Raw genomic sequence first — 23657 nt, 5'->3', positions numbered from 1 at the left:
TTTGATACTGCATAAAAAATGTCAATGCTGCTATTCAAGTATTAGTACCCAACTAGTCTGCTTAATTTTCCTTCCAACAGCCGAGTTAACACGTTCAGAAAATACGCCACAAGCATAATTTTTTTTTTTTTTTACATTTTAAGTATGTTAAATAAAGTTTTCTACCTCAAATGCGAGAATCTTCTGTCTAAACATTTTATTAACAAGGACACTGCTACTGTGAATGAAAAAAACACGCTAGCATAGTTTTGATCCATTTTATTTTTTTGTGAACAAAATATTAAACTTTTTTTTTTACGTAACAAAAAGAAATATCCATGATGAAATATAAAACAGCACTGTGGATGGTACAATAATACAAACATCTGCTCAAAAATGAGCCGTTACTCTGTCAACCTCCAGAAGATCGTCCAGGATCTGCAAAGGAAAATGGAGGATAAGGACCGACGGTAATCCAAACCCGCAAATTCACAACACAGCATGCCTGCGTTTTGCTCATGTGCAGTACTTACAATGTCTTGAGTGGTACCAATCTTCTTGGCCAGTTCACTGCGCTCCATGGTGCTCAGGTACAGGTATTTGTTGAGGAGTTCTCCATCCAGGATATTCCTCACGGCATTCTGCAGAGTTCGTCTGTCAGCCTGCAGCATTCTAGACAGGGCACATACACAAGTTTTATTCTGAGGTGTACATAAATATTGTGCCAACTAGAAAACAATTGTTTGCTTCTTCAGTGTAATTTTAGTAATGTAATTTGTGTCAGCAATTACAAACCGGACTACGTCCACAAAATGTACATTTTACAGTATTGAATTTTTTTGCAGAAGTTCCAAATCTGTTCTTGTTAGCAGTGTTAGAGAACCAATGTACCCCTATTATGCCCAGAATCGCTTATTTGCTTGTAATTTCTCTGTGCCGTATAAGGGCAGATTCACACTATGGTCCCGGTTGCGTACCGTTCCCGGGAGCAGATCACCCAACTGTTCCCCAGGACCGGATGGAGGTAGCCTCAGGACCGATTGAAGTGTACCCGAATACGGATCGATGCAATGTGAAAGCATTGAATGAAGTGTGCTCGGGTGCGGAAGCCGGAATGATCAAGGCCAATGTGAATCATGGCCAGCGGGGACCAGGCAATTGTATTCGGGAACAGTTTGAATCAAACAGACTCAGTGTGAATCTACCCTAAGCAAACTCTTCATAGCAAATAATGAAGCACAGAACCAAACCTGAAAGCCTTTGGGTTTAGGCCAGCATGATGGGGCAGCATGATGGTGAGCGCATTCTGCAACATGAGCAGTCGGCGGTATGTCTTCTCCTGCATTGGCAGGAGCAGCCCCATGCCTCCGTCTAGTGTGGCTGCAGGGAGCACAGGGAAGAGACCACATTTAGACTGAATGGCTGAACGGCCACATGACATTTCACAGGGCCATTTAGGGCAATACACACATTTTGATTATTTTGTTAGACCATATTATGGTAAAATAAGGCAATAATTGTGAAAATCACTGAACCAATTACTAAAATGGTAACATGGCTCAATTTAGCAATTTCAATGTTAGGCAGAAACATTGTATTTCGCACTTTGTTCCTTAAAAATGAACACCCAACATCGTTGTATGACAGTGTCATGCAAAAGTAGCAAAACATTTGAATTTCACCTAATGCCATGCCCAAAATAAAACACCAAGTTGAGGTGTAAAGTATTAACAAGGATCTATTAAACACAGTAGCCTACAGGTTCTCTTTTCCATTTCCTAAAAATTAACAGTTTTGGACATACACGGTTTCCACCCCGACGGTGAAGATACATTTCAATCCTATTGTCAGTCATGCCATGCCATGGAAGAGCTCTGCCTACCAAACCATGTGATGTGCTTGTTGTCCCAGGTCAGAGTCTTCTTGCTGGCTGTGTCCACGGCTCCTCTGCAGGGCATCCTCCAGAATGTGTTGATGTGGGCTCCGGCGTTAAAGTCGGCTCGCCTCAGCAGACGCATTCCACCGAAGCTCTCCTTGGCTGCAATGATAAGACCATACATTATTGCAGTTATCAGCGTCAGGTCCAGGGGTCCTTGAGGGGGATCCCTGCCTAAATGGTTGATAGTGTGGAAACAAATGGATCCTTATGTGTCTGTAACTCAGAGAGTGTAGACATGGAACTAAATGGTCCCTTTTGGTTCCATTTGTACACACAGACAAATTAACGTTGAGAATTCCACAGTGTTTGAAATGGGGGTCCGTGGCTTTTGCATATCAAACTGGGGGTCCTTGAAATTAAAAAGGTTGAGAACCAGTAAATTACACAACTGGACATTGATTTCACATTCATTTATAGCTACCAAATAGGTACAGGTAATGCTGGAGAAGTTACTTTCAAAATGTATGAAAACACTGAGTATACAGTAACGCTGGGTAAACATGTGAATATACCCACCTTCAGGTAAATACATGTATACGCCTAGATTCTTGTCTCGGTCAGACACTGATAGTAGAGAAAAACAAAGATTGATTAGTAAAGGTAGAAATATCTTAGATATGTTAAACATCCAAAGTATTCTTGTTCGTTTTTGCTGAAAGCATAACATTACCCAGGAATCCAAGCTGGTTGTTGTCCACAATGAATTCAACGCTGTAAACCTCCAGGGGCTTTGCATCCTGTAATAACAAAACGGCAAAGGAAAATCCTATCAGTTTTGGAGAACAGATCTCCTCGATTTTTCTTTGCGTATGTGCACTAGCTGTGCTCGTTCGGTCCGTACCTTGCTGACGAGGGACAGGGTTTTGCTCTCGGTCTGGTAGCGCAGCAGAGAGACGCTCTTCATGAGGTCAGCAGCCAAAATGAAGTTCTTAATGCTGTACATCTGGTGGATGTGGAGCTGGGTGTCAATGAAGGCCATGCCTGTTAGGTCATTGTCCTTCAGGCTCCATAGGAAGATCTGTGAAGATTGTAGTGAGAGAGAGAATTGAACCAGGGACGTTGAGATTACTACCCCCCCATGAAAAGTACTTGAAATACTACCACACCTTCTGGCCGATGGCTGACACCAGGAATCCACTGCAGTGACACAGAGCCGTGACTGGACCCTTCTGCTCCTTCCCATACAACTCTTTGAATTTGTTCTTGGTGAGGGGTTGTCCCGGCTCTGGTACCACTTCAATCACATCCAGGATCAAGATCTGAACCGAGACAAATCAATCAGTTATTCTTTATGCAAAAAAAACACATATATCTCACTTACAACGGGGCCCTACAAGTAATTATCACTGCATCATTCATTAGTAAATGCAGTTTCACTGAACCTGAACTTAATAAGACAAGAGACAGTATCAGTACATTTTACACAACGTTGCTTGCCAAAAAACAACTGATCTACATCCATTGCCAACGTGTGGTGTTTTTTCTTTTTTTTTTGGCAAGCGACACCCTCACGCAGTGGACCATAAATTGAGCTTAAAGTGTGGTGGAGAGGTGTGGGTGGGTTCTCCTTACCCTGCCCCTACAGGTGACCTCCTCCCCTTGCATTAGGCAGGTTCCTGCTGCTATGTACCCCTTCAGACCAGACACAGTCTCCTGGCTCTTCAGAGCCACCGTCTTCATGCACGTCACGTGCTCCCACTCCTCCAGGTCAATCCTGAAGGACGCAAATAGAGGTTATGGCCTTTTCAACGTTAGTTGAAGCTCTAATGAAGTTGAGAGTTAGAGGCTTATTTGATTGGTTGATTTAAAAAGACAAAAGTATGTCCTATTAAATGTAACCTTGGAGGGTGTGGGGGTGGGGGTGTTACCGTGCATTGGGGATGGCCTCCCAGCTGACTGGAGAGATGAGCTGAATCGAGAACTTCTCCTGAGTAGGGTTGATGTAGCGCTCATCTGCAGGAGCACAAAAACAAATTATTGTAATTATTATCATAAGTATGAAAATATCATATATTCAGTGTGATATACATTTTATACCATTTTCTAGTCTCATTAACCATACCGAACAATCATACACTTGAAAAAGACACTGAGAAAGGGTCGAAACATCAAAATATCATAAATACATTTTGGAGTATTCAAAAGTGAGTTGCGAGCCCCTGTATTGTTTTTCAAGAAGACTAACACAACTTTGATTAAGTCTGACCTCTGTCTATGACTTCAAACTCCTTCTCTTCGCCCGTCATCCGGGGGATGCGAGTGGTGAGCTCTTTGACGCTGGTGCAAACAGCGTAGACCTGAGAGGCAAACGGACATCACACACAAGAACATTCGATCAAAGGTTTAATCCCCTTTAAAGTGCTCTTCAATGATTTGTGTTTCTCTCCCTGTCAGAGGACCCTGGGCCCGAGTGCTTTTATCTCAAACTTTTGAACGCGGGCCTGATCAATAAGTATCAGTGTTTTCAAACCGCATCGTCAATTCGTCACCACTTGAAAAGGAGCTTCACACCTGAAGTCTGAAGTGAAGCAAACGTGTGCAATGTGCGCAATGAACGCCTGGCTGGAGAAATCAGTGATGAAAACAGGTAAAAAACATTAATTGGATAGAGAAAACCTGCCAGGGGCATGGTTCCCTGCGAGAACATTTGAAAATATATTTGCTTTACTTCTAATGTGATGGTACGTGACAGAAATCTATGGATTTTCCTGTTATTTATGTTAATTTGATAATGAGTAATTTTTGAGTAATTGACACCCCAATTACCCAAAACACAGTTTTGCCTTTTGGGTAATTATACCCAGTATGTAGTAGACCAAACACATTGTTGATCATATTGAACTGCCGAATACGATTTGACTGGGAAAATTCTGAGTTCTAACCGAACCAGATCTGGTCACACATTATTGATTATGCTTGATGGACTGAAGTGAGTTAATTCAATGTTATGTTGCCCCCCCCCCCCCCCCCCTACTGTCATTTATTTATTTATTTTCATATCAAGAATGTTTGCTACGATTGATTGTGATGTTGCTTGTGTCGCCCCTGGAAGTGTGGTAATAGTCATCAGCCATATGGTTTTTTTTTTGTCTTTTGTTTTTAATGTTTTTTTGTCTCATTATTGTAAATCTCTTGGTTGGTTTGTTTGTATTTCTTCTTCTTTCTTTTTTACTGTTTCGAATCTGTTAATTCTATTTGATGAATATTTCTGAAATGCCCTGAAGATTTAATAAACAGATATGGTATGTGACAATTGTAACTCTGGCAAGTGGGGAGGACATGCAGCTCTGTATGTCAATATACAATACAATACAATACATTGGGGTAGGCAACCTAAGGCACGGGTGCCAACATGGCACAGTGAAGGGTTATCACTGGTGTGAGAAAGAGGATTTTTCTTTTTAAACTAACATTAAATTAGGCTCATTAAATGAATGCAAATCCTGCACAATTCTACATTAATTCAAACTAAACTCTGACTGGGGGAGGGAGTCTGGGAGATAGGTGGGATATCTAATGATCATTACAATGTCCTGATGTGAAAAAAAAATAGTCCAGAAGAAGAAAAATTCCAAACATCTGTTGGATTTGTTTTTATTTTCATGTGGTGTCATAATTCGACATAATGTTGATATGGCACACTGACAAGAAAATAAAAACACGGCACTTCATGTCAAAAAGGTTGCCGACCCCTGTATTATACAATACACACACAACCAGGTGGGTGTGTGTTGTATACTGTGTAGGGCAGATGGGCTGCACGTACCTTGGATTCCACATGATAGGAGACGTAGTGTACAGTGCACCTCAGTGGGATCTTCCTAACAGGCCAAGGGGCGTCGTAAGACAGGTAGGTGGGAAGAACACTGATCCTCAACTCACCCTGTGGTCAAGCACATTCAAACACTACGTTTATCAGAATGATCACAACAGAAAACATGTGAAAAATGAAAAGAGAATGAATAAGTAAATAAATACATGAACCAGGAAAACAAAAAATATGCACATCCCAGGTGACAGGCTGAAGAATAAAACGAACAAATACAACATCTAACCACAGAGCAGTTCTTAACCTCCACCACACCGGTGGAGGTGTGGCTCTCTCTGGCTCTCTCTGACTGCTCCCAGCAGTGACCTTTCAATGCACAAGCCTCGGAAACACAAATAGCCTAGATCTGAAGATACGCTACAGGCAGATGTTTACCCCTGTGTAGGGTGCTGAGGCAACCTTTCAAAGAAAAAGACAAATCCACATACTAACAAATAAAAACTGATTGTTGTACTGTACCTGTTTGTTGAAATAGAGGAAGCCTTTGGGACAGTTGATGTTGTGGAAGGGGGCGAAAGACTCGATGGAGCCATCGATACTCATGGGATGAAGTCTCATCGCTCCGCGAGCTGTGACCAACATCCAATGAGGGGACGGTCCACAAATGAACACCTGAGCCAGCCACACAAAATGGACAAATACACAGCAATGTTGTAACCATATTTACTCACAATCAAAACAGCTTGTAAATGCGCTCGGTGGCTATTTGAAATAATTCATGAGTGGCCAGGCCGCCAGTGTGGTGGTCTGGGTTACAGTGCTGGTAAATATATGAAATTATGTATTTCCCAGTTATTGATGCAAGACAAAGGAAGTGAAGTCTACCAAAACTAACAAAAGAAGGGCAATGTCTTGAAATATGTTGTTTAAGTTGTGTGGCAGAATGAGGACGCCAAGTTGGAAAAGTTCTGGGTGATTCAGTCAGTGTCTTATTTCAATTTACCGGGTAAGTCAGACAATTTAGATGGTTGTGAAAGTTGTAAAAGAAAATCTAACCATAAAATAATTTGTTTGCTTAGTTTAATTAATATAAATCATGTCATAACGTTTTTGGAAAAATAAATAAATAATTGGCCCTATTTGGACCTAGAGTTTTGGTTTACTGAACATTTCCACGTGACCTATAAAATGCCCAAAATAGGGACACCAGGTTGAAAGTAGTTCAGCTTGAGTGGACACAGTCACAATGCTTCCATACAGTGCACCATGGATTATTGTGCAGGCGACCAAACGTCCTTACCCCAGAGTATCCAGAGATGTCTTCAAAGTATCTGAACCTGGCCACACGACTCCTCACAGCTGAAGCATCTTCCCCAGCCCCGCCATCTGCCTTCTTATCCTTCCTCAGCTTGGTCTTCTTCTCTCTGAAGTTGATGTTGTGAGGCATCTTTGTAGAGCAGATATATATTTTTAAAGACATTGTTATCATTGCTGATCACTCCAGAATTTGGAGTCCAAATTTAATCTGGCTAGTCTTTATATCTTACCTTCTTGAAGCGCACTTTCAAGGTGTTTTGAGTCTGCTGATCATAAGGGAAGGCCTCGTAGATTAGAAGTTCTTGCTCCACATGGACCTACAATACAAAATAAATACACTTGGACATTACATGTTAGGGTTTGGCAATTAATGAGTCTGATGCATTTGACCATCGTCGTGGTCTGTCTGATGAAAATATTCCTGAGTTTCCAAAAAGGTAGAAGAATGCAAATAGCTTGATTCTATCAAAGAAACGGTACAAGGCTGCATGATTGATTATGGGTAAAATAATATTTGTATAATTCCACAGGGTTCATGTGGATAAATGAACTCACCAGCAGGTAGGGTCTAGAGCGATTGTACCCAAGCGACACCAAGGACACCTCTTTAACCAGTGGCATCTCTCCCTGCCTCGTCACTTCTTCTTTTTTACCCTCCCCCTGCGTTGCAGACTGGCCAGAAGAGCAGTCCACCAACACTCGCTGGCCCACAGGGAAGTTCTTCACCAGGAACACCAAACGCCAATCTGGGAGCTGGAAGATCTGCACATGATGGGGAAAACAGAAATGTTGTTTAGCACTCTCCTATGCAGACAGTCACTATGATGGCTAGAGGAGAGGGTGTTCTATTTGCAGTGGAAAATAAGTAAAGCGAGAACAGTCGAATCGAGCCAGTACTATGCAGTGGAGAAGCAGTATAAATGTCCCAGCGATGGCGTACCTCCATGACGCCGGTTTCTCTGACTATCATGCACCAGTGGGTGGGCTCTGATTTGCCGTGGCTTCCATCACTCCCTGAGGCCAAGAATGTAGTGGAGCTGCGGTAGGGACCATCGTCCCTCGCTGGATGCCCCGTGTCTCCATACAGCATTTCCTCCTCATCGTCCACTGTGTTACTGCACACACATTTAACATCTTTATTTGCATTCACATGTAACAAGAAATTCTTGAACACAAACAATAGTGGATGCGCAAACTTGGAAAACTCTACAACAAGTGCTTCAGGATACAGATCACGGGTACAGAAAGCATCACCTTCTCCATATATGGCGACTGCCAATTATTGCAGACACTGAACAGAATTTTGCAGATGCCTTAGCTCTCGGCTTGGGCATGCCTGCAATCTGCAGGCCCCACACGACTTCCAAACATGAACAAAAGTAGTTTACATTTGTAGCCAAGCTGTATAATAGCATCCTTAAGACGCTGGTACTTAAGCACCTTGGTAAGGCATTTCCTCCTCATCGTCGTCCACTGTGTCACACACACACACACACACACACACACACACACACACACACACACACACACACACACACACACACACACACACACACACACACACACACACACACACACACACACACACACACACACACACACACACACACACACACACACACACACACACACACACACAATCTGGAAATATCTGGAAATATATATATATTTTTTGCTGATTAACTTTTGCACCTCTAATGTTCACACTCATGGTTACCTGAGGTCATGAATGACGGTCTCCGTCTCCGACTCGTTCCTGACCCTCGTGACCTCGTTAGCAGAGCAGCTGACTTTGTTCTCTGTGGTGAACATGCCGCTGACGTCTCGGTACGTGCACATCGTAACCACACGGGATTGCTAACGGGGGAAAGACACCAGAGCCACACACTGGTCAGGCAACAAGCCTCTCAGAGAATTGGTTGTAAAGAAGAACCCTGGTTCTCTTACAAGTTGATAAAAACAAGTTTATTCCCCCTGCAAATCCCCCCCCCGCCCCCTACAATTTTTTTGTTTCAATTATGTTAGTGTTGTTTAAACCAATGTATGCTGTTATCCATCCATTAATCGGACCCAGAGAGGCCAGACTGAGCTGGTTTGGACATGTACAGAGGAGGGATAGTGAGTATATCGGTAGAAGGATGAGGCCTAGAGGAAGACCAAAGAGAATATTTATGGATGAAGTGAAAGAGGACATGAATTTAGTTGGTGTGAGAGAAGAGGGGGCAGAGGACAGGGTGAAATGGAAGCAGATGATTCGCTGTGGTGACCCCTGAAGGAACAAGCCGAAAGGAAAAAAAGAGGAATCGGTCCCATCCCTACTATCTATCTATCCATCCATCCATCTATCTAGTTGCTGTCGGGCTGAAATCTTGTATTTTCATATTTAATCTGTTTATGTTTTATTGTTTCATCAATTAGTGACCTACCGGTATTTTATACTTTGTCATATGACAGTGTCACACAAAAGGAGGAAGAACAGCCAATTTGTAAATTATCCCTCGAATTGCTACAGTTACAGACAAGTATGTTTCTGGGAGGCGTCGACTCACAGTGGAGATGGGAGGTTTCAGCAGAGACAAGCGGTGAGTCTTGCCCATGTAGGAGTCACTCTTCAGCACGAACATGGTGACCACGCCCTCTGCGGTCATGATGACCACATAGGGGTCAGCCACAGAGCACTGCACTATGGGAGACCCCAGGTCCACCGGGATGAAGTGCAGCTGTGTCACTGAAAGCAGAGTGGGACAAAGGATTGTGCAACTTGTATCCATTTGTATTATATTTATATGCGTTCATAAAATAAATAATAAAAACATTTAACATATATCTTATCTGGCAACTATCAGACTGCTGAATAAGAACTAATATAAGCCCGTTGCCACTGCACCGACTGAACTGAACTATTTCATATGTATACTTGACACTTATTTATGAGGTGTATTTACTACAGTATGTAGATTAGTTATATATTATATGCGCTTCATGTCCTCCCCCCTCCTCTCTTCTCTTCAATTCTATTCTAATTCTCTATCTATTTTTAAACTGCATTGATGAGCCTGCACAATAACTAATTTCACCTACCGAAATGTGATGTGACAATAAAGGTGGTTGCACACTGGGCGCGTTCTCTTTGAAAACCGATGGAGAAACGCCGCTAAAAACGCCGCTCGGTGTGTGTCGACCTTTAACCCATTCAGGCCTGACGTCGAAATTAAAAAAAAAAATGTTTTCTAAATCATGACAATTTTCGGAAAGATTTGAGGCACATTTTAACGATTTTTCAAAAATAGCAGACCTACAAGTTCATAGCGCGCCACTCGGTGGCGCGCTATGAGCTTGTAGATCTGCTATTTTTCAATAGCTAAATTATAACATAATGTTTAAAACACCAAAAGGGGTTCCCGCCCAAAATGGGTTAATGGTTAATGTGGTTAAACGCGAACGTGACATGGATGTGTTCCAGGTCTCAATGGATTAAGATTGATTCCGATTCTGTTCTAGTGTATTACCGTACGTCAGGGTTCCCCAATTAATTTTCCTCGAGGGCCATATTTTGACTAGGGTACCAGGCTGGGGGCCGAGTCCGCACGTGTGTGAGGTCGAGGTCTTGCCCTGAAAATTCATTTTCAGGGCAGGACCCCATTTGAAAAGGATGCCCAGTTTGACATGCATAGGCTACTGACCCCCATTTAATGCCATTTATATCTGGGAACCCCCCCCCCCCCCCCAAAAAAAAAAAAAAAAGAAATGCCGCAAGGGGGCCGCGGGCCGCCTATTGGGGAACCCTGCCGTACGTGCATCATTATAACACATACCTCCTTCCAATAGTCTTATGCCCATGGGGGAGACTTGGATGATGTACTTGTTGTCCCCAATGTTTCCAGCAAACACGGTGGGTCCCTGAGTGGCAAAGCCACTGGTGTCCAGCTCCATGATCTCCTGGCCAGTCTGAAGAATCTACACACCGCAACACACAGGAGTGGACACCACAACAACTTAGTACAATGAAACCCTTTGCAGTCTTAAGGCCGGTCCACACCACTGCGGTCTCAAAAACAGTTCTGTTTCAAGGAGCTGCGTTGGTGTGGACTGGCCTTTAGAGAACTGGATGCTGGCTGGGGTGCAAGTGGTTAAAGAATAATGGACCGTTTTAAAGGCCCAAGATTGAAGGTTTCTTTATTGTTATTTCTTCTGTGTACCGTAGGTACACAAGAGTACATTTATTTACATATTTACATATTGTGTTTTGAAAAAAGTATATGTAAAAAATATTGTGAGATGGCCCCATTTCTACTCACTCTGTGTCTTATTGGTGAGCTGTGGACAATTCAGGAAAAACGGTCGACCAATGACATTATCTAAAATAAAGCCTTTCTTTTCCTGGCAGTTAGCATGCAGCTGAAAGAAGCCATTGTTCTCTACAAAAAAAAGTTTGAAATATTGTTTGAAATTACCAAACCTGCCTAGAAATGATGTCCCTGGTAGCGAGGTTTCTGAATTGTCCACAGCCCTCCTCTGAGACACAGAGCGAGTAGACAGAAATGAGCATTAGTGAGGACCAATTAAGGTTGAAAATGGGTGAAGTGCTCCTTGAAATCAGCAGAGAAACATTATAGAATTACTGGGAGTAGAGTATTTGTTTTGCTCGACAATGGACATAGCCGATCCTCCCGGACACAGTACATGTGCATGTGTGTGCGTGTGCGTGCACCATAGTGGAGTCTTCTCTGCTCAGAATCAGGAAGCCGTGCTTCTTCTTATCGTCCTCGATGACCGGCTCCACTTTCTCCTCCTTCTTCTTCTCCTCTTCCTTCTCACCATCCTCAGCAGCCGCCTCTGGTTCTGCCACTTTCTCGGGCTCGGCCTTTTTTACAACCTGCAAAATTAAAACACACATAAAAAAAATCACACCCATGTGAACTGAGTGGTGCAAATCCCCCCCCCCCCTCTCTCTCTCTCTCTCTCTCATTAGCAGGCAACAGTGCATCTCTCTGTCTCTGTTTCTGCCACAACAGCGCCCCTACTGGTACTCATGAGTCACACACATTAACACGAGTCACATAGGTTAACACGAGTCACATAGGTGGTGAACACGGACATTGCTGTTCCTTGGAGTGGTTGCACCACTCAAAAAGAAAAAGATCCCTAAATGCTGTAGGATTATTAACAAAACACAGGGGTGTGTGTGTGTGTGTGTGTGAGTGTGAGTGTGAGAGTGTGTGCGTGTGTGTGTGTGTGTGTGTGTGTGTGTGTGTGTGTGTGTGTGTGTGTGTGTGTGTGTGTGTGTGTGTGTGTGTGTGTGTGTGTGTGTGCGTGTGTTAAAGGGGGAATACACTACTTTTTTATCTTCTTTTACTTCATTGGAGACCACAGTCCACATGTCATGACAACCTGGCAGCTCAAAGGTGGTGACAACCTGTGGTCTGATGCTTCTCTGGAAAGGGAAATAGATTCAAACAAAAAAATAGAAATAAATATAACATAAAATACATACAGTGTAGACTGGGGTCCCAGATATATTTAAAAAAAATCATATGGACCTCGAAATTAAAAGGCTGAGAATCACTGATATAATAAATAATTCTGACATGGTACATCAAGCAAGTGTATTAGATGAGGGTTTGTATCTGGGGTGTTTACAGGCTACTCCGCTGATCTCTGAGGCAACCCTGGTAAACCCAGACGTCACTGTAGCACCGTCACTGAGCCCGTGGCAGACTTTCCTCACCACCACAGGTCTTAAAGGACAGTGCAGCAAACACTGCTCTAACATGAACATACACAGAAAGTTCAACACATTAAGACTTCGCCATGACTGTGGGAAAAGTATCGCCTCCACCAAACTAGAAATATTTCCCACTATATAGTATATACTGACATACAGTATGAAGTATCCTTAAAGGCGGAAGGCGCGGAGGGGTGGATTACCTGAAGCACAGACAGCGCACCGTTCTTCCCGTACCCAGAACACACAACGACCTCCAGGTCAGGCTCAGGGTTGTTCTGGAACTGTGGGCGAGTCAGAGTTAACAACGTCAACAGTGGAAGTTGAAAGGTGGACGATGCCGGGGACGGTAGCCCCAGCAATTAGCTCTGGTCCAGGGGCGTAAATGCTTCAATTAAACTTTGTTGCGCACTGGTGTACAGTAGCAGTAAGCTTATAATGTAGATTGGTTATTGGTTAAGACATTTTGACACCAAAGTACCATTACCAATTTCCACCTCTGAAGTTTATGCATAATTGTGCATGCACCAGATGTATTCCTTCTTCAGCATTTTCTGCAATCTTTTTTGTTTGTTCTGATTTGCGTGTTTGGTCACTGTAGGATAATTATTATTTTCAATATTTATGAATTTGTTTAAAAAGTTTAATTGAAATGTGAATGCACAAAAAGTGAAACGTTGCGTCACTAAAGTAAAGACAGCAAGAAATTATCACAGCTGTAACTAATGCACTGGACCAGAGAACCCCAAATATAGGCATTTATTTAATATAATCATACTGTACCTCCTCAGACAAGAAGGCAGGCTCGCCCATGGATGCACTGGCACAGGGTCCGATGTTTAATATGCTATCACACACCTGTAAAAAAGGAATATAGGATAATGATGATAATAATAATAATAATAATAATAATATAGTATTACTATGCCATATGGCAGATATCTATTAGCCGTTATGGCTTTGTACCTCAAAAGAATAGGTGGACAGCTGAGTGCCTGACAAGGCCTCATTGCCATACACTTCAATCTCATCCACCTCATCTGTATATAAAGAAAAGGGGAAAAACTGTTATTACATTTTTTTGTTGGTGGAAGAGATACTTATGAGCATTTTAAAAATGTACAGTAGAGATGCTATACCAGTCCAGTTAGCAGCAGAATCAATCCTCTTCTTTTTGCTGGGTGGCTCTTCCTGAAATGGTTATTAGCAATGAGTTGTTGTAACAAGAATTGGACACAAGGGGGCAAATCAAACAAAAACATGATAAGAATTAACCTCGAGTTCAATAAACATCACTCTTACTATGTCTTATCAAAACCAACAGTTAGATGCACATTTTTATTTTAACAAAATGACAATTTGATATTCTATCCATAAGTGTCTAAATGACAAACGGCCATCATTTACATTATGTGCCTACATTATGTGCCTACACGAAAAACCTTGTCAATGGCCATAATTTTAAACATGTAAACAATATATACGTCAAATATAGAAAATAGCCGATCTACAAGATCACATGGTGTTGTGACTTGCACCGCTTGTGAGTTTATAGAGCTGCTATTTTCCCTGAACCTGAACCTAGTTTCGCAAACTAGCCTATTTATGACATGCCCAGAACAGGGTTAAACGTTTACTTGTTTATCTTTATCAGTCTCTTTCTCTTTGTCCTGTTTTTCATCGCCCTCTTCCGTTGTAGCCTCTTTCTCTGCCTCTTTCTCCGTGTACTTCAGGAGCAGAGAGTTTCCAAGTCGAGAGCCCAGGAACAGATACCCCGGCTCCATGGTCATCATCTGCAAGAGAATATCACAAATTAATCCATTGAGACCTGGAACACATCCATGTCACGTTAGCGTTAGCGTTTAACCACATTAACCATTAACCCATTTTGGGTGGGAACCCCTTTGTGTTTTAAACATTATGTTATAATTTAGCTATTGAAAAATAGCAGATCTACAAGCTCATAGCGCGCCACCGAGTGGCGCGCTATGAACTTGTAGGTCTGCTATTTTTGAAAAATCGTTAAAATGTGCCTCAAATCTTTCCGAAAATTGTCATGATTTAGAAAACATTATTTTTTTTTTTCGACGTCAGGTCTGAATGGGTTAATACAAAATAAAGGTTCATGTACACAGGGCTGCGTAACTCGGTGACATATATATTTTTAAGTAGCACTAAGCGAGTAGATTGGCTAGTTTCGATATTCTTCAAAAAATACTATTCTGTTATATACTTTAACTTAACCCATTGAGGACTGAGGCCGATACTTGCTATATATACTGTAGCAACAAGAACCCCAAAAGAGGTTCCTGTCCTGAATGGGTTAAACAGTTTAACAGGTTTACAGACGGTTGCTCCTTCTGTCTAAAACATTTTATGAAATGCTATGACTCAGAGTGCACACGTCAAACTTAGTTTAGTTTAGTTTGTTTATTCGTTTTTGTTCCATACAAAACATTTCTGAATTAATCACATTTAATTTCTGGGAAAACAGGTATAGACTGAAGCCTAAGTTTATTACGTCTACCCTTTTGTTATTTAACTTTTATAAAACTGCGATGCAGTGAGCTTGTATCTGCTATTTTTGCCTATTGTTCGTCCCAGCAGAGGCATGGTTAATTGTGGTTAAAGGGATATTTCACTTTCAAACATGTTTTAATGTCATTTTAACGTCTATTGTGGCTTTTGTGAGCACCCTGGACAGAAAAGGTAATTGAAAATACACTCACGCCCCCTCACGTAATTATGCCAATATCAGTTACCAGAACCAAGGACGGACATTTTCTATGAATCTATCATGGTTAAAATGGAGTTTGAAGTTACAATTGGGTTTGTATAGGAAGGGGGCATGTCTGTCTGATAAAAATGTATGTCAAATATCTAAATATTGAATATTGAACTTAAAAACTGTCTGGGGTCTCTACACAAAAGCCTGAGATGATGTTAAAATGACCCCAAACATGTTTGAAAGTGAAATATCCCTTTAACAAGAACCATTTTCCTGGATCCTACATCCTATGTCTGTGAGCTCTTAACTACACACAGCACTCACACAGGTAGTCAGGACGCTGGCTGCAGCCTTGTCAAAATGGAATGCCCGGACACTCCTCATGCCATCAGTGATGAGGGTCAACACGTAACTACGGAGATGAGAGCAGCGAAGCGGTGAACAAAGTGTCATCCTGGTTGATGTACCATACATTCCTAGTCAAAATGTATACGGTCTACTGCAGGGGTGGGCAACTGGCGGCCCGGGGGCCACATGCGGCCCCCACCTTCACTTAATGTGGCCCTCAGGTTAGGCCCAGGCCACACGTATATGGGTCTTTTGCAAAACGCACATTTCTCTGTGCGTTTGGGCCTTTCAGCCACACGCAAACGGCGTTTTCGGCCACTCAAACGGAGGTTTTTTTAAACGGATAAATAAGTGAAGATTTTCGAAAATATCCGGATCAGTGGAGCGGTGTAGTCATGCGAAACGGAGCTTTTGAGAAACGATGATGTCACCGCCACCGTCCACATGCAGCTTGTCAAGCAGAGGTCCTCACAAGTATAGGTAAAACACTGCCAGCCCAGTCCTCAGCGCAATGGCCCGTTGCGCAAAGAGGTTGAGATTTTACTCGTGCTATATTCAGATAATCTTCAACCGATTGTTATACTTCGAAGTGGTATATATTCCGTGAAGTTTATATTTTCATTGGGTGTACAAGTCATGTTTTTAATATGCCTTTATCAAATGATATAGAGAGATGGTAGGGTAGTGCCCAAGCCCTTATAGCCATGCAGCCTATATGATCTGTGGTGCACTTGCTAGGCCTACACTCTCAATTAGGGATTTTCCCAGAGGTTAATTTCACTGATGTGTACAACCTTTATTCAAATAGTTTCATTTGTATTGGTGCCGAGTGCGAAGCCAATAGGTTAATTGCGGACCGCTACAGATAAACTGTGGATATTAACCTACCAATAAGGACCCAGGCCAAATGCCATTGCGCAGTAGCCTACACCAACAAGTCTATGCGTGGTGTGTGCATAGCCGCATGTGAAACTATATCGTGCTGTATTTTGCATCATGGTCATGGTCATGCGAGGAGAGAGAGAGAGAGAGGGTGCAGAGAGAGAGAGAGAGAGGTGTGAATGGAATCGCATCGTGTGTGCGCATTATGGCACATCTCTCTCATGTTTAGGGCGCACCATTGACTGCATGTCACTGTGCCTACATGCTGACAATGTGCGCGTGAACTTGTATTAGCCTACATTATAACGTGACATTTATTATACAGCTCGAAAATATAGCCACTCTATACAAGCTCACAACTGGTTGTGGACACTTCTATAGGTCTGACTCTGCTATTAATTTCTGTGCAGGACTTGCCAGGTCGCCAGAGCAATGGTAAAGTGTCTATCATTTTTAAATAATATGGTGAGAAAAGTCGAGAGTCGGGATCTGGAGATTTACGCACATAGTGTGACATGCTGACAGACAATGAAAGAAACATATACTTCCACTCACAATTTAGGTGGCTTTTAAAATGCGGTACTTATTCCTTCATTAAAAATATGATTGGCACCTCATAAGTGTAAATATAAAATCAAATATAATATAGCATACAATTGAAACCTGCTACTGCAGTGATTTTATCCTGTGTTCAATGCGTTTCTGCGTTTGTGTGTGGACATAGATATCTCTGTCGTATGGCCAGGGATTTTTTCTAAAACGGAGGACGAAAATATCCGTTTTGCAAAAGATCCAGAGTAGTGTGGCCTGGGCCTTAATGTCAGAAAAACTGATTGATTGATTGATTTCAGCTGTTACAATTCTACGACATGCAAACATGACCCGCTTTAATTACTTCAGTCTAAATTAGTAGCTCAACGCTTCAACACAAGTATAATTAAAGGCATTTGAAATTACATAAAAATGTTCATTTTCAGGATTCCAATTCAAAAATAGCAAAAATCTAAGATTTCAATGCAAAAATAGCCGACCTACAAGCTCAAAACGCGTCGCGCTGCGACACGTTTTGAGCTTGTAGATCGGCTATTTTTGCTACGACAGCAATATATGGCCCTAGGGAGTGAGTATGGAAATATAGTGGCCCTCTCCATCGTCAAAGTTGCCCACCCCTGGTCTACTGCACTCACATTTCACCTCCTTTCAAAGAGATGACCATCTTATCATAGCCGATGAAGGCCGCCTGGGAACAGTCCAAGGAGATCCGTACTTCATCCTGTGTGCCTGCGTGACCAAAACACATGATGATATTGAGTTAAAAGAGATCGGTGGAGAGACGTAGTGTTGCGTACTGTAGATGTGAATACTCAGTTACTCACGAAGGGGGAAGGCTGTGGTCCCTGTTGTCAGGGAATTGAGGGAGACCCCAAACGGTGGAACGCTCTGGTTTAAGTATAGCAATGAATTCACAGCAAACACCACTACTCCACCTATCAGTGAAGACAGAAGCCGTAATGAAACTCGTCAGTGTAGTCAGACACATTTCTTGACGTGATCACGTTTATTTTCCATCTTTCTTCATAATCATGCATGTGAGCAGTAGGGCGTTTCTTTGACATGCATTTTCATTGTGAAAACAGATTTTGTTTTTGTTCATTATGAAAATAAAGACAAATTCAATGAGAAAATCAATCAATGCTGGGCTCACCGATGGGCTTGGGAACAGCCATGACCTGAGTACAGTCAAACGGCAGATTGGTGAGAGACCAGATGACAGGATGCACCTTCTGCATGATGTTGAGTGAGATGGCCACAATGCTACAGGTGTCCTGACGTACAGCCACACGCCTGTCAACAGTTATCACACAAAACTGTTACATGCTGAATATGCTTTGTAGTGATTAGTAGCATCAAGAGGTGTTATTCTTTCAATTCTTGGTTCTCATTCAACAAAAATGCTAGCCAAACAGATAAAGAAAAGTGTAGACACAACACAAGATGCGTTGGATAACACTTCTCTGAATGATACTATAGCCCAAGAATAAGGATGCAAACATGTAAATGTAAGGTTAGTGGTGTTTTGGCAGACTGACCCAGGCCAGGTTTGGTTGGGCTCATACAGGATGAGCAGTGTGGGTTCATAGTAACCATGAAGGAACTTCATGTCAATGATGTTCAGCAGCTTCTCGTCCAGCTCACGTACGTCAATGTTGTAGCTGGGCAGAAAGTTGGATTTGGGCCTGCAGGGCAAGACGAAAACGGATCCATGCATTAGACATACAGTACGTGACTGGGATTAAAAATACACAAAAGGATGCAAGTAAGATTTTACTGTAACTTGCAGGTGTGAAACTAATAATTGATCTACAGAAGATCAACAGATTAACCGATTATGAAAATAATGGTAACTTGTACAGTATCACAAATGTATGTTACCCGTTCCGATGGTATAACAAACTACGTAGCTTTGCCAGGGTTAACAGACCATGCAGTCTCATTTTAATCCTCACTACCAGTAAGACGACCTGAGGGCAAGAAGCAACCTCGCCCTAAAGGGAGAGGTCGCGTGCACGCATCTGCCTGGGTGACGGCAGACTGCTGGGCGAGCGCTGGCACTTTGGCATGGGGGGTCAGATCAACATAGGGAATGAATTCTGTACTGGCCATATATGGAGCGTGTCTTGAGTGTACAGGGTTTGATGAGGTCAGATCAACATATGGAATGTCAGAACAGGAAGGACGGGTGGGGTGGAACAAAATATGGATGTCAGAACAGGTCAGCTCCATATATGGAGATCTAAGGGTTTTAAGGTCAGATGTAGAGTTGCTGGCCGGCTCCATGTATGCAGATCTAGATCTTTTCATAGTAAATGCGACCTATGGTAAAAATTTGCATATATTGCATAAGTGTATGCAGCGAGGGTATACAAGTAGATCAGCCTACATTCATTCTTAATGTCATTCACTGACAATCATGTTGAAAAAAGGTGTAGAAAAACACTACCTTATATATATATATATATATATATATATATATATATTAATAATATATATATATATATATATATATATATATATATAAGGTAGTGTTTTTCTTATTATACCTTATACCGTATGTAGGCCTACATATGTCCCATCACATTTAGAACCATTTCCGGAACCGGTTTATCATGCTGTCCAAGCTGGTCTGAATCAATCCTTACCCTTCACCAACAACCGCCTCTTGATCATCCGTAATTGTGTCTTTCCTGAACGGCAACACAACAAGTTTGGTGCCGTAAACCAGCATCACAGCACAGCGATTCTCTGGATCCACACGGACAATAGGAATGTGTACATTCTGGACAAATCCATCCTGCAAATTCAGATCAGAACATACCGGTGAGTAAGTTACATTTGGGCTACTTCTTTTCTGGAAATCAACGTGTACGATCAATCAATCATATCCCTGTCCAGCTTTCACTGTAGATATTCTTGGATGTCAAACTGTACTTAATAGAAGAAGAGAAAATATATCAAATAAAATAAAAACATTTCCACATACTCTGAGCTCAGGCTCCTCATAGAAGAGAAGAGAACATGTCTTCAGGTCGTGGGTCCCTGGGTCATACTCCACCACTGACAACTAAGAAGAGAAAATAGTCAGTCAGTCTGGTAGTTTTTGAGGGGCGCTACTGCCTCTGTGTAAACACAAACATTTAAGACAAAAGTGTGTAAACACAAACATTGAAGACAAAAGTGAGGACTTTTGTGTAAACACAAACATTGAAGACAAAGGTGGCCGGAATGACATCACATTTGTGATGATTTGATTGGTTGAGAACGGAATGTGATGTATGATGATGTATGATAAGAGTGCCCCTCACTTCACATGGGTGTGATTTTGTTTTCCCACTGCACACCAGTATCTTGCTTTTATCATTGTTGGCACTGAATGTCGGCATGTCTGTCTTTCCCTTTTCATTCTCTAATGGCCCAAGTACTGTACTCATACTGTAACTGGTACAGAACAGTGCTTTTGCGCTGGTCAGAGAGCATACCTTCGCATCTTTGAAGCTGAGCAACAGAGCATCTCTGTTCGCCGCTCCGAGCTGCACGCTGGCCATAGACATGATATTGCCAAAAAGCGAGAAGGATGCCACCTGCTCCAACTTCTCCTTTCGTTTTGCATCTGTAGGTGAAGGTAAAATATCAAAATACAGGACAAATAATATCATATCGTTGCTGTCAGGAAGAACTAAATTTTTGAGGTTTTAGATTTGTTTTTAATAATTCATAAACCAGTGCTATTGAACCCCCTTTACGTCTTTGTGTTGGTTAGAAAAATACTGACCCAATGAAAAGTACAGTATTAAAAACACTTTGACAAAAACCTCCTAACTCCATTTCCTGAAAAATTAACATTTTGTAGTTGGGTGGTTTCTTCCAGACAGCAGAGATATCCAAGTTGCCAAATAGCATCGCTAACAAGAGAAAGGGCATTTATTTGGACATACCTGGAGCTTTGTCTGCCTTTGAGGTATTCTGAAATAATAATGCAATCGAGTCAATGTCATACACATTCATTCATCCATTCTTGAATAAAAAGCACAACGGTCAAGATTATTAAAGCCTCACCTCCACATCATGGATTATCCTGTAGATATAGAGCTGAGACGTACCAGCCACGACCAGGTTCTTCTCCTTACTGGAGATGAAGTTGCAGTAGACAGAGAACTCCACTGCAGTGGGGGTGTGGGCTTGTCTGTACACCGCATACATCCTGAATTACTGCAGCGCTCAGCATCTGCATTAATATCAGCATCAACAACAGCATCAGCAATGCATCACCCATACACGACGAAGAGCGAAAACAGCTTATCTGGATCTGCTATTTTCGCCTTTTTTCTTTTTTAAATGTATTTGGCACTTGTCGACAATGGCATGATCTTCAAAAACGTGAAGCCAAATTTAAAGTGGTTATCAGTTTCATAGCAAATGCCTTCTTGAGTCCTTCTATGGAGCCAATTTGAGAAGATCAAAGGCAGATTACATTACTACATATACGTTTGATACATTAATTGTTCATATTGATACATACATCAAAGGACTCATTCATTCGTGCCATGGGGGCTACGAAAGGATGCTGCACATTAGCCTTTCAGATAACATTTAACGCGAACCTAACCAAGAAGCAACATATATGACCTGCTACTTCACTACATCCACATATACTTCACGTTTAATTCAAAGCAGAAGTTATTTTATTAAATATACAAGAATTGAACCATATCTCTACTAAATAGCTCATGTGGGCTCCATAACACTAAGCTAACATTAGCATAGATGTTAAGCACCTGCCTCCTAAATGCTTTTGTTTTCTGACTGCCCGTAAACTAAACATTTGAACTTACTTATAGTAAACACGTTATAGGAACTTTGAGTTTTATTTCCCTCTTTTTTTCTATTAATTTAATACGCCATAGTTTTGGATTCCGGACTAGCAGCGTAGCTACACCACACTGGCCAGTACGATGTTGTTAGCTTTTTTCTTTTTCTTTACTATCCCCGGCTGTTAACGCCTACGCCTTCCGGCAAATCCTTCAAAATAAGAGTATTTACACTGATCAACCAGTTACATTTATAGGACAGGCAGTTTGGTAGGCATTGTTGTATTGGGCCGCAGAATCCCTTCTGGAAATATTGTGTTAAAATAGTTCAGAAATATATATATTTTTAAATAGCAGGTGTACAACCAACATTTGAAGTGAACAGAGCTCCTGACCTGTCTAGTTGAGTAAGTAGCATTATTCTGTATTTTAGCAAACTGCTGTTAGTGTTACTCTAAGTACTTTTGTATTAGTATTATATTATTAGCTTGTGTGGTAGTCAGAGTTTATAGTTGTATTGTTTGTGTTCAAACAGTAGACTAGTAGACTAGTTTAATTAGTTTCACCCTGTAATAGGCCACTTGATAAGTAGTATAGGCCACTTGATTTCCTTGTGAAGTGTGAAGTGAGTGCTTTAGCCAGCACTCCTGGCAGACGATTAGCAATCAGTTGGAGTGGCCTTATACCACCAGCCGAAAGCGTCAGCTGTTAAGCGGCGGCCAGCAAACGAAGGCCAGGCGGACAAAGGCGAACAAAGGCGACAGGCGACTTTGTCAAAGTCCGACTTCGTCACTGAACGATAAGCTGTAGCATTGATTAGTGACATATATAGTAGTGTGATAGATATAGTAGTGTATTGTAGTATATGTTTAGTGATCTACAATGTGTTTTCTTCCTATTCCTGTCCTCTCTTCTTCCTGGCGGTCGCACAAACACTGGGTTACACCCAGATGTCGCGACACAACTAATCTCATCTATCCTACTCTTTCAACTCACGTCGAGCAAGTGGTAACGGGAGGGCTTTGGAATTGCCACTCGGCTGTGGTGGAAGGCAAATCTGCTTTCATCTCAGCCTACGCCTCCTTGCTCTCCCTTAACTTCCTTGCTCTGACTGAGACCTGGATCAGACCAGAAAACACTGCTACGCCCGCGGCTCTGTCAGATGTGTACTCTTTCTCTCACACTCCCAGAGCCGTGCGGACAGGTGGTGGGGTTGGTCTGCTCATTTCCAGAAAATGGAAATACTCTCCTGTTTCACTGTCACTATTCTCTCCTACCTCATTTGAATTTCATGTGGTCACTGTTTCTCATCCAGTCAAGCTCACCATTGCAGCTGTTTATCGCCCACCGGGCCCTGCTGGTGGCTTCCTGGAGGAGCTGGACCATCTAGTCTCCCACTTCCCTGTCGATGGCTCTGGATTCATCCTTCTGGGTGACTTCAACCTCCCGACTGAGAAGCAGCTAGACCCACTACTTTCGTTTCTCGCCGCCTTTGACCTAGTTCTTTCCCCATCTCCTCCTACCCATGAGGCGGGCAACCAACTGGACCTGATCTTCACCAGAGGCTGCTCTATTGCTAACCTGTCTGTCACTCCTCTTTCCAG

General features: G+C 42.1%; 1 protein-coding gene across 1 annotated transcript; it reads right to left on the bottom strand.

Annotated features, from left to right (window-relative positions):
- Window positions 1-243: 243 nt before the first annotated feature.
- Window positions 244-22238, bottom strand: cpsf1 (cleavage and polyadenylation specific factor 1). Its single transcript, XM_079523500.1, has 38 exons — window positions 22078-22238; window positions 21302-21470; window positions 21181-21208; window positions 20725-20855; window positions 20229-20309; window positions 19888-20039; window positions 18778-18924; window positions 18393-18532; window positions 18064-18174; window positions 17875-17968; window positions 15782-15869; window positions 14367-14522; window positions 13869-13920; window positions 13696-13769; window positions 13513-13587; window positions 12933-13013; window positions 12343-12438; window positions 11716-11880; window positions 10820-10961; window positions 9554-9732; window positions 8722-8861; window positions 7945-8119; window positions 7560-7766; window positions 7235-7321; window positions 6988-7134; window positions 6207-6359; window positions 5685-5801; window positions 4125-4215; window positions 3787-3871; window positions 3491-3632; window positions 3025-3177; window positions 2760-2936; window positions 2589-2655; window positions 2435-2482; window positions 1862-2017; window positions 1230-1359; window positions 513-651; window positions 244-417 (listed from the first exon to the last, which is right to left on the bottom strand). The coding sequence occupies exons 2-38, from the start codon at window positions 21443-21445 to the stop codon at window positions 370-372; spliced, it is 4398 nt and encodes a 1465-aa protein (XP_079379626.1). The 5' UTR covers window positions 21446-21470; window positions 22078-22238; the 3' UTR covers window positions 244-369.
- Between the last annotated feature and the right edge of the window lie 1419 nt (window positions 22239-23657).

This window comes from Electrona antarctica, assembly GCF_951216825.1.
Source record: "Electrona antarctica genome assembly, chromosome: 15".
NCBI classification, from domain to species: domain Eukaryota; kingdom Metazoa; phylum Chordata; class Actinopteri; order Myctophiformes; family Myctophidae; genus Electrona; species Electrona antarctica.
Note: the sequence above shows the minus strand (reverse complement) of the source record. Positions and strands in the feature narration are given on the sequence as shown.

Coding starts and splice junctions, on each gene's coding strand:
- cpsf1 (XM_079523500.1), bottom strand. CDS start 21,445: ATGTATGCGGTGTACAGACAAGCCCACACCCCCACTGCAGTGGAGTTC. Junction 18,925..19,887: donor GAGGCGGTTGTTGGTGAAGG/GTAAGGATTGAT, acceptor CTTGCCCTGCAG/GCCCAAATCCAACTTTCTGC. Junction 2,483..2,588: donor CAACCAGCTTGGATTCCTGG/GTAATGTTATGC, acceptor CTCTACTATCAG/TGTCTGACCGAGACAAGAAT.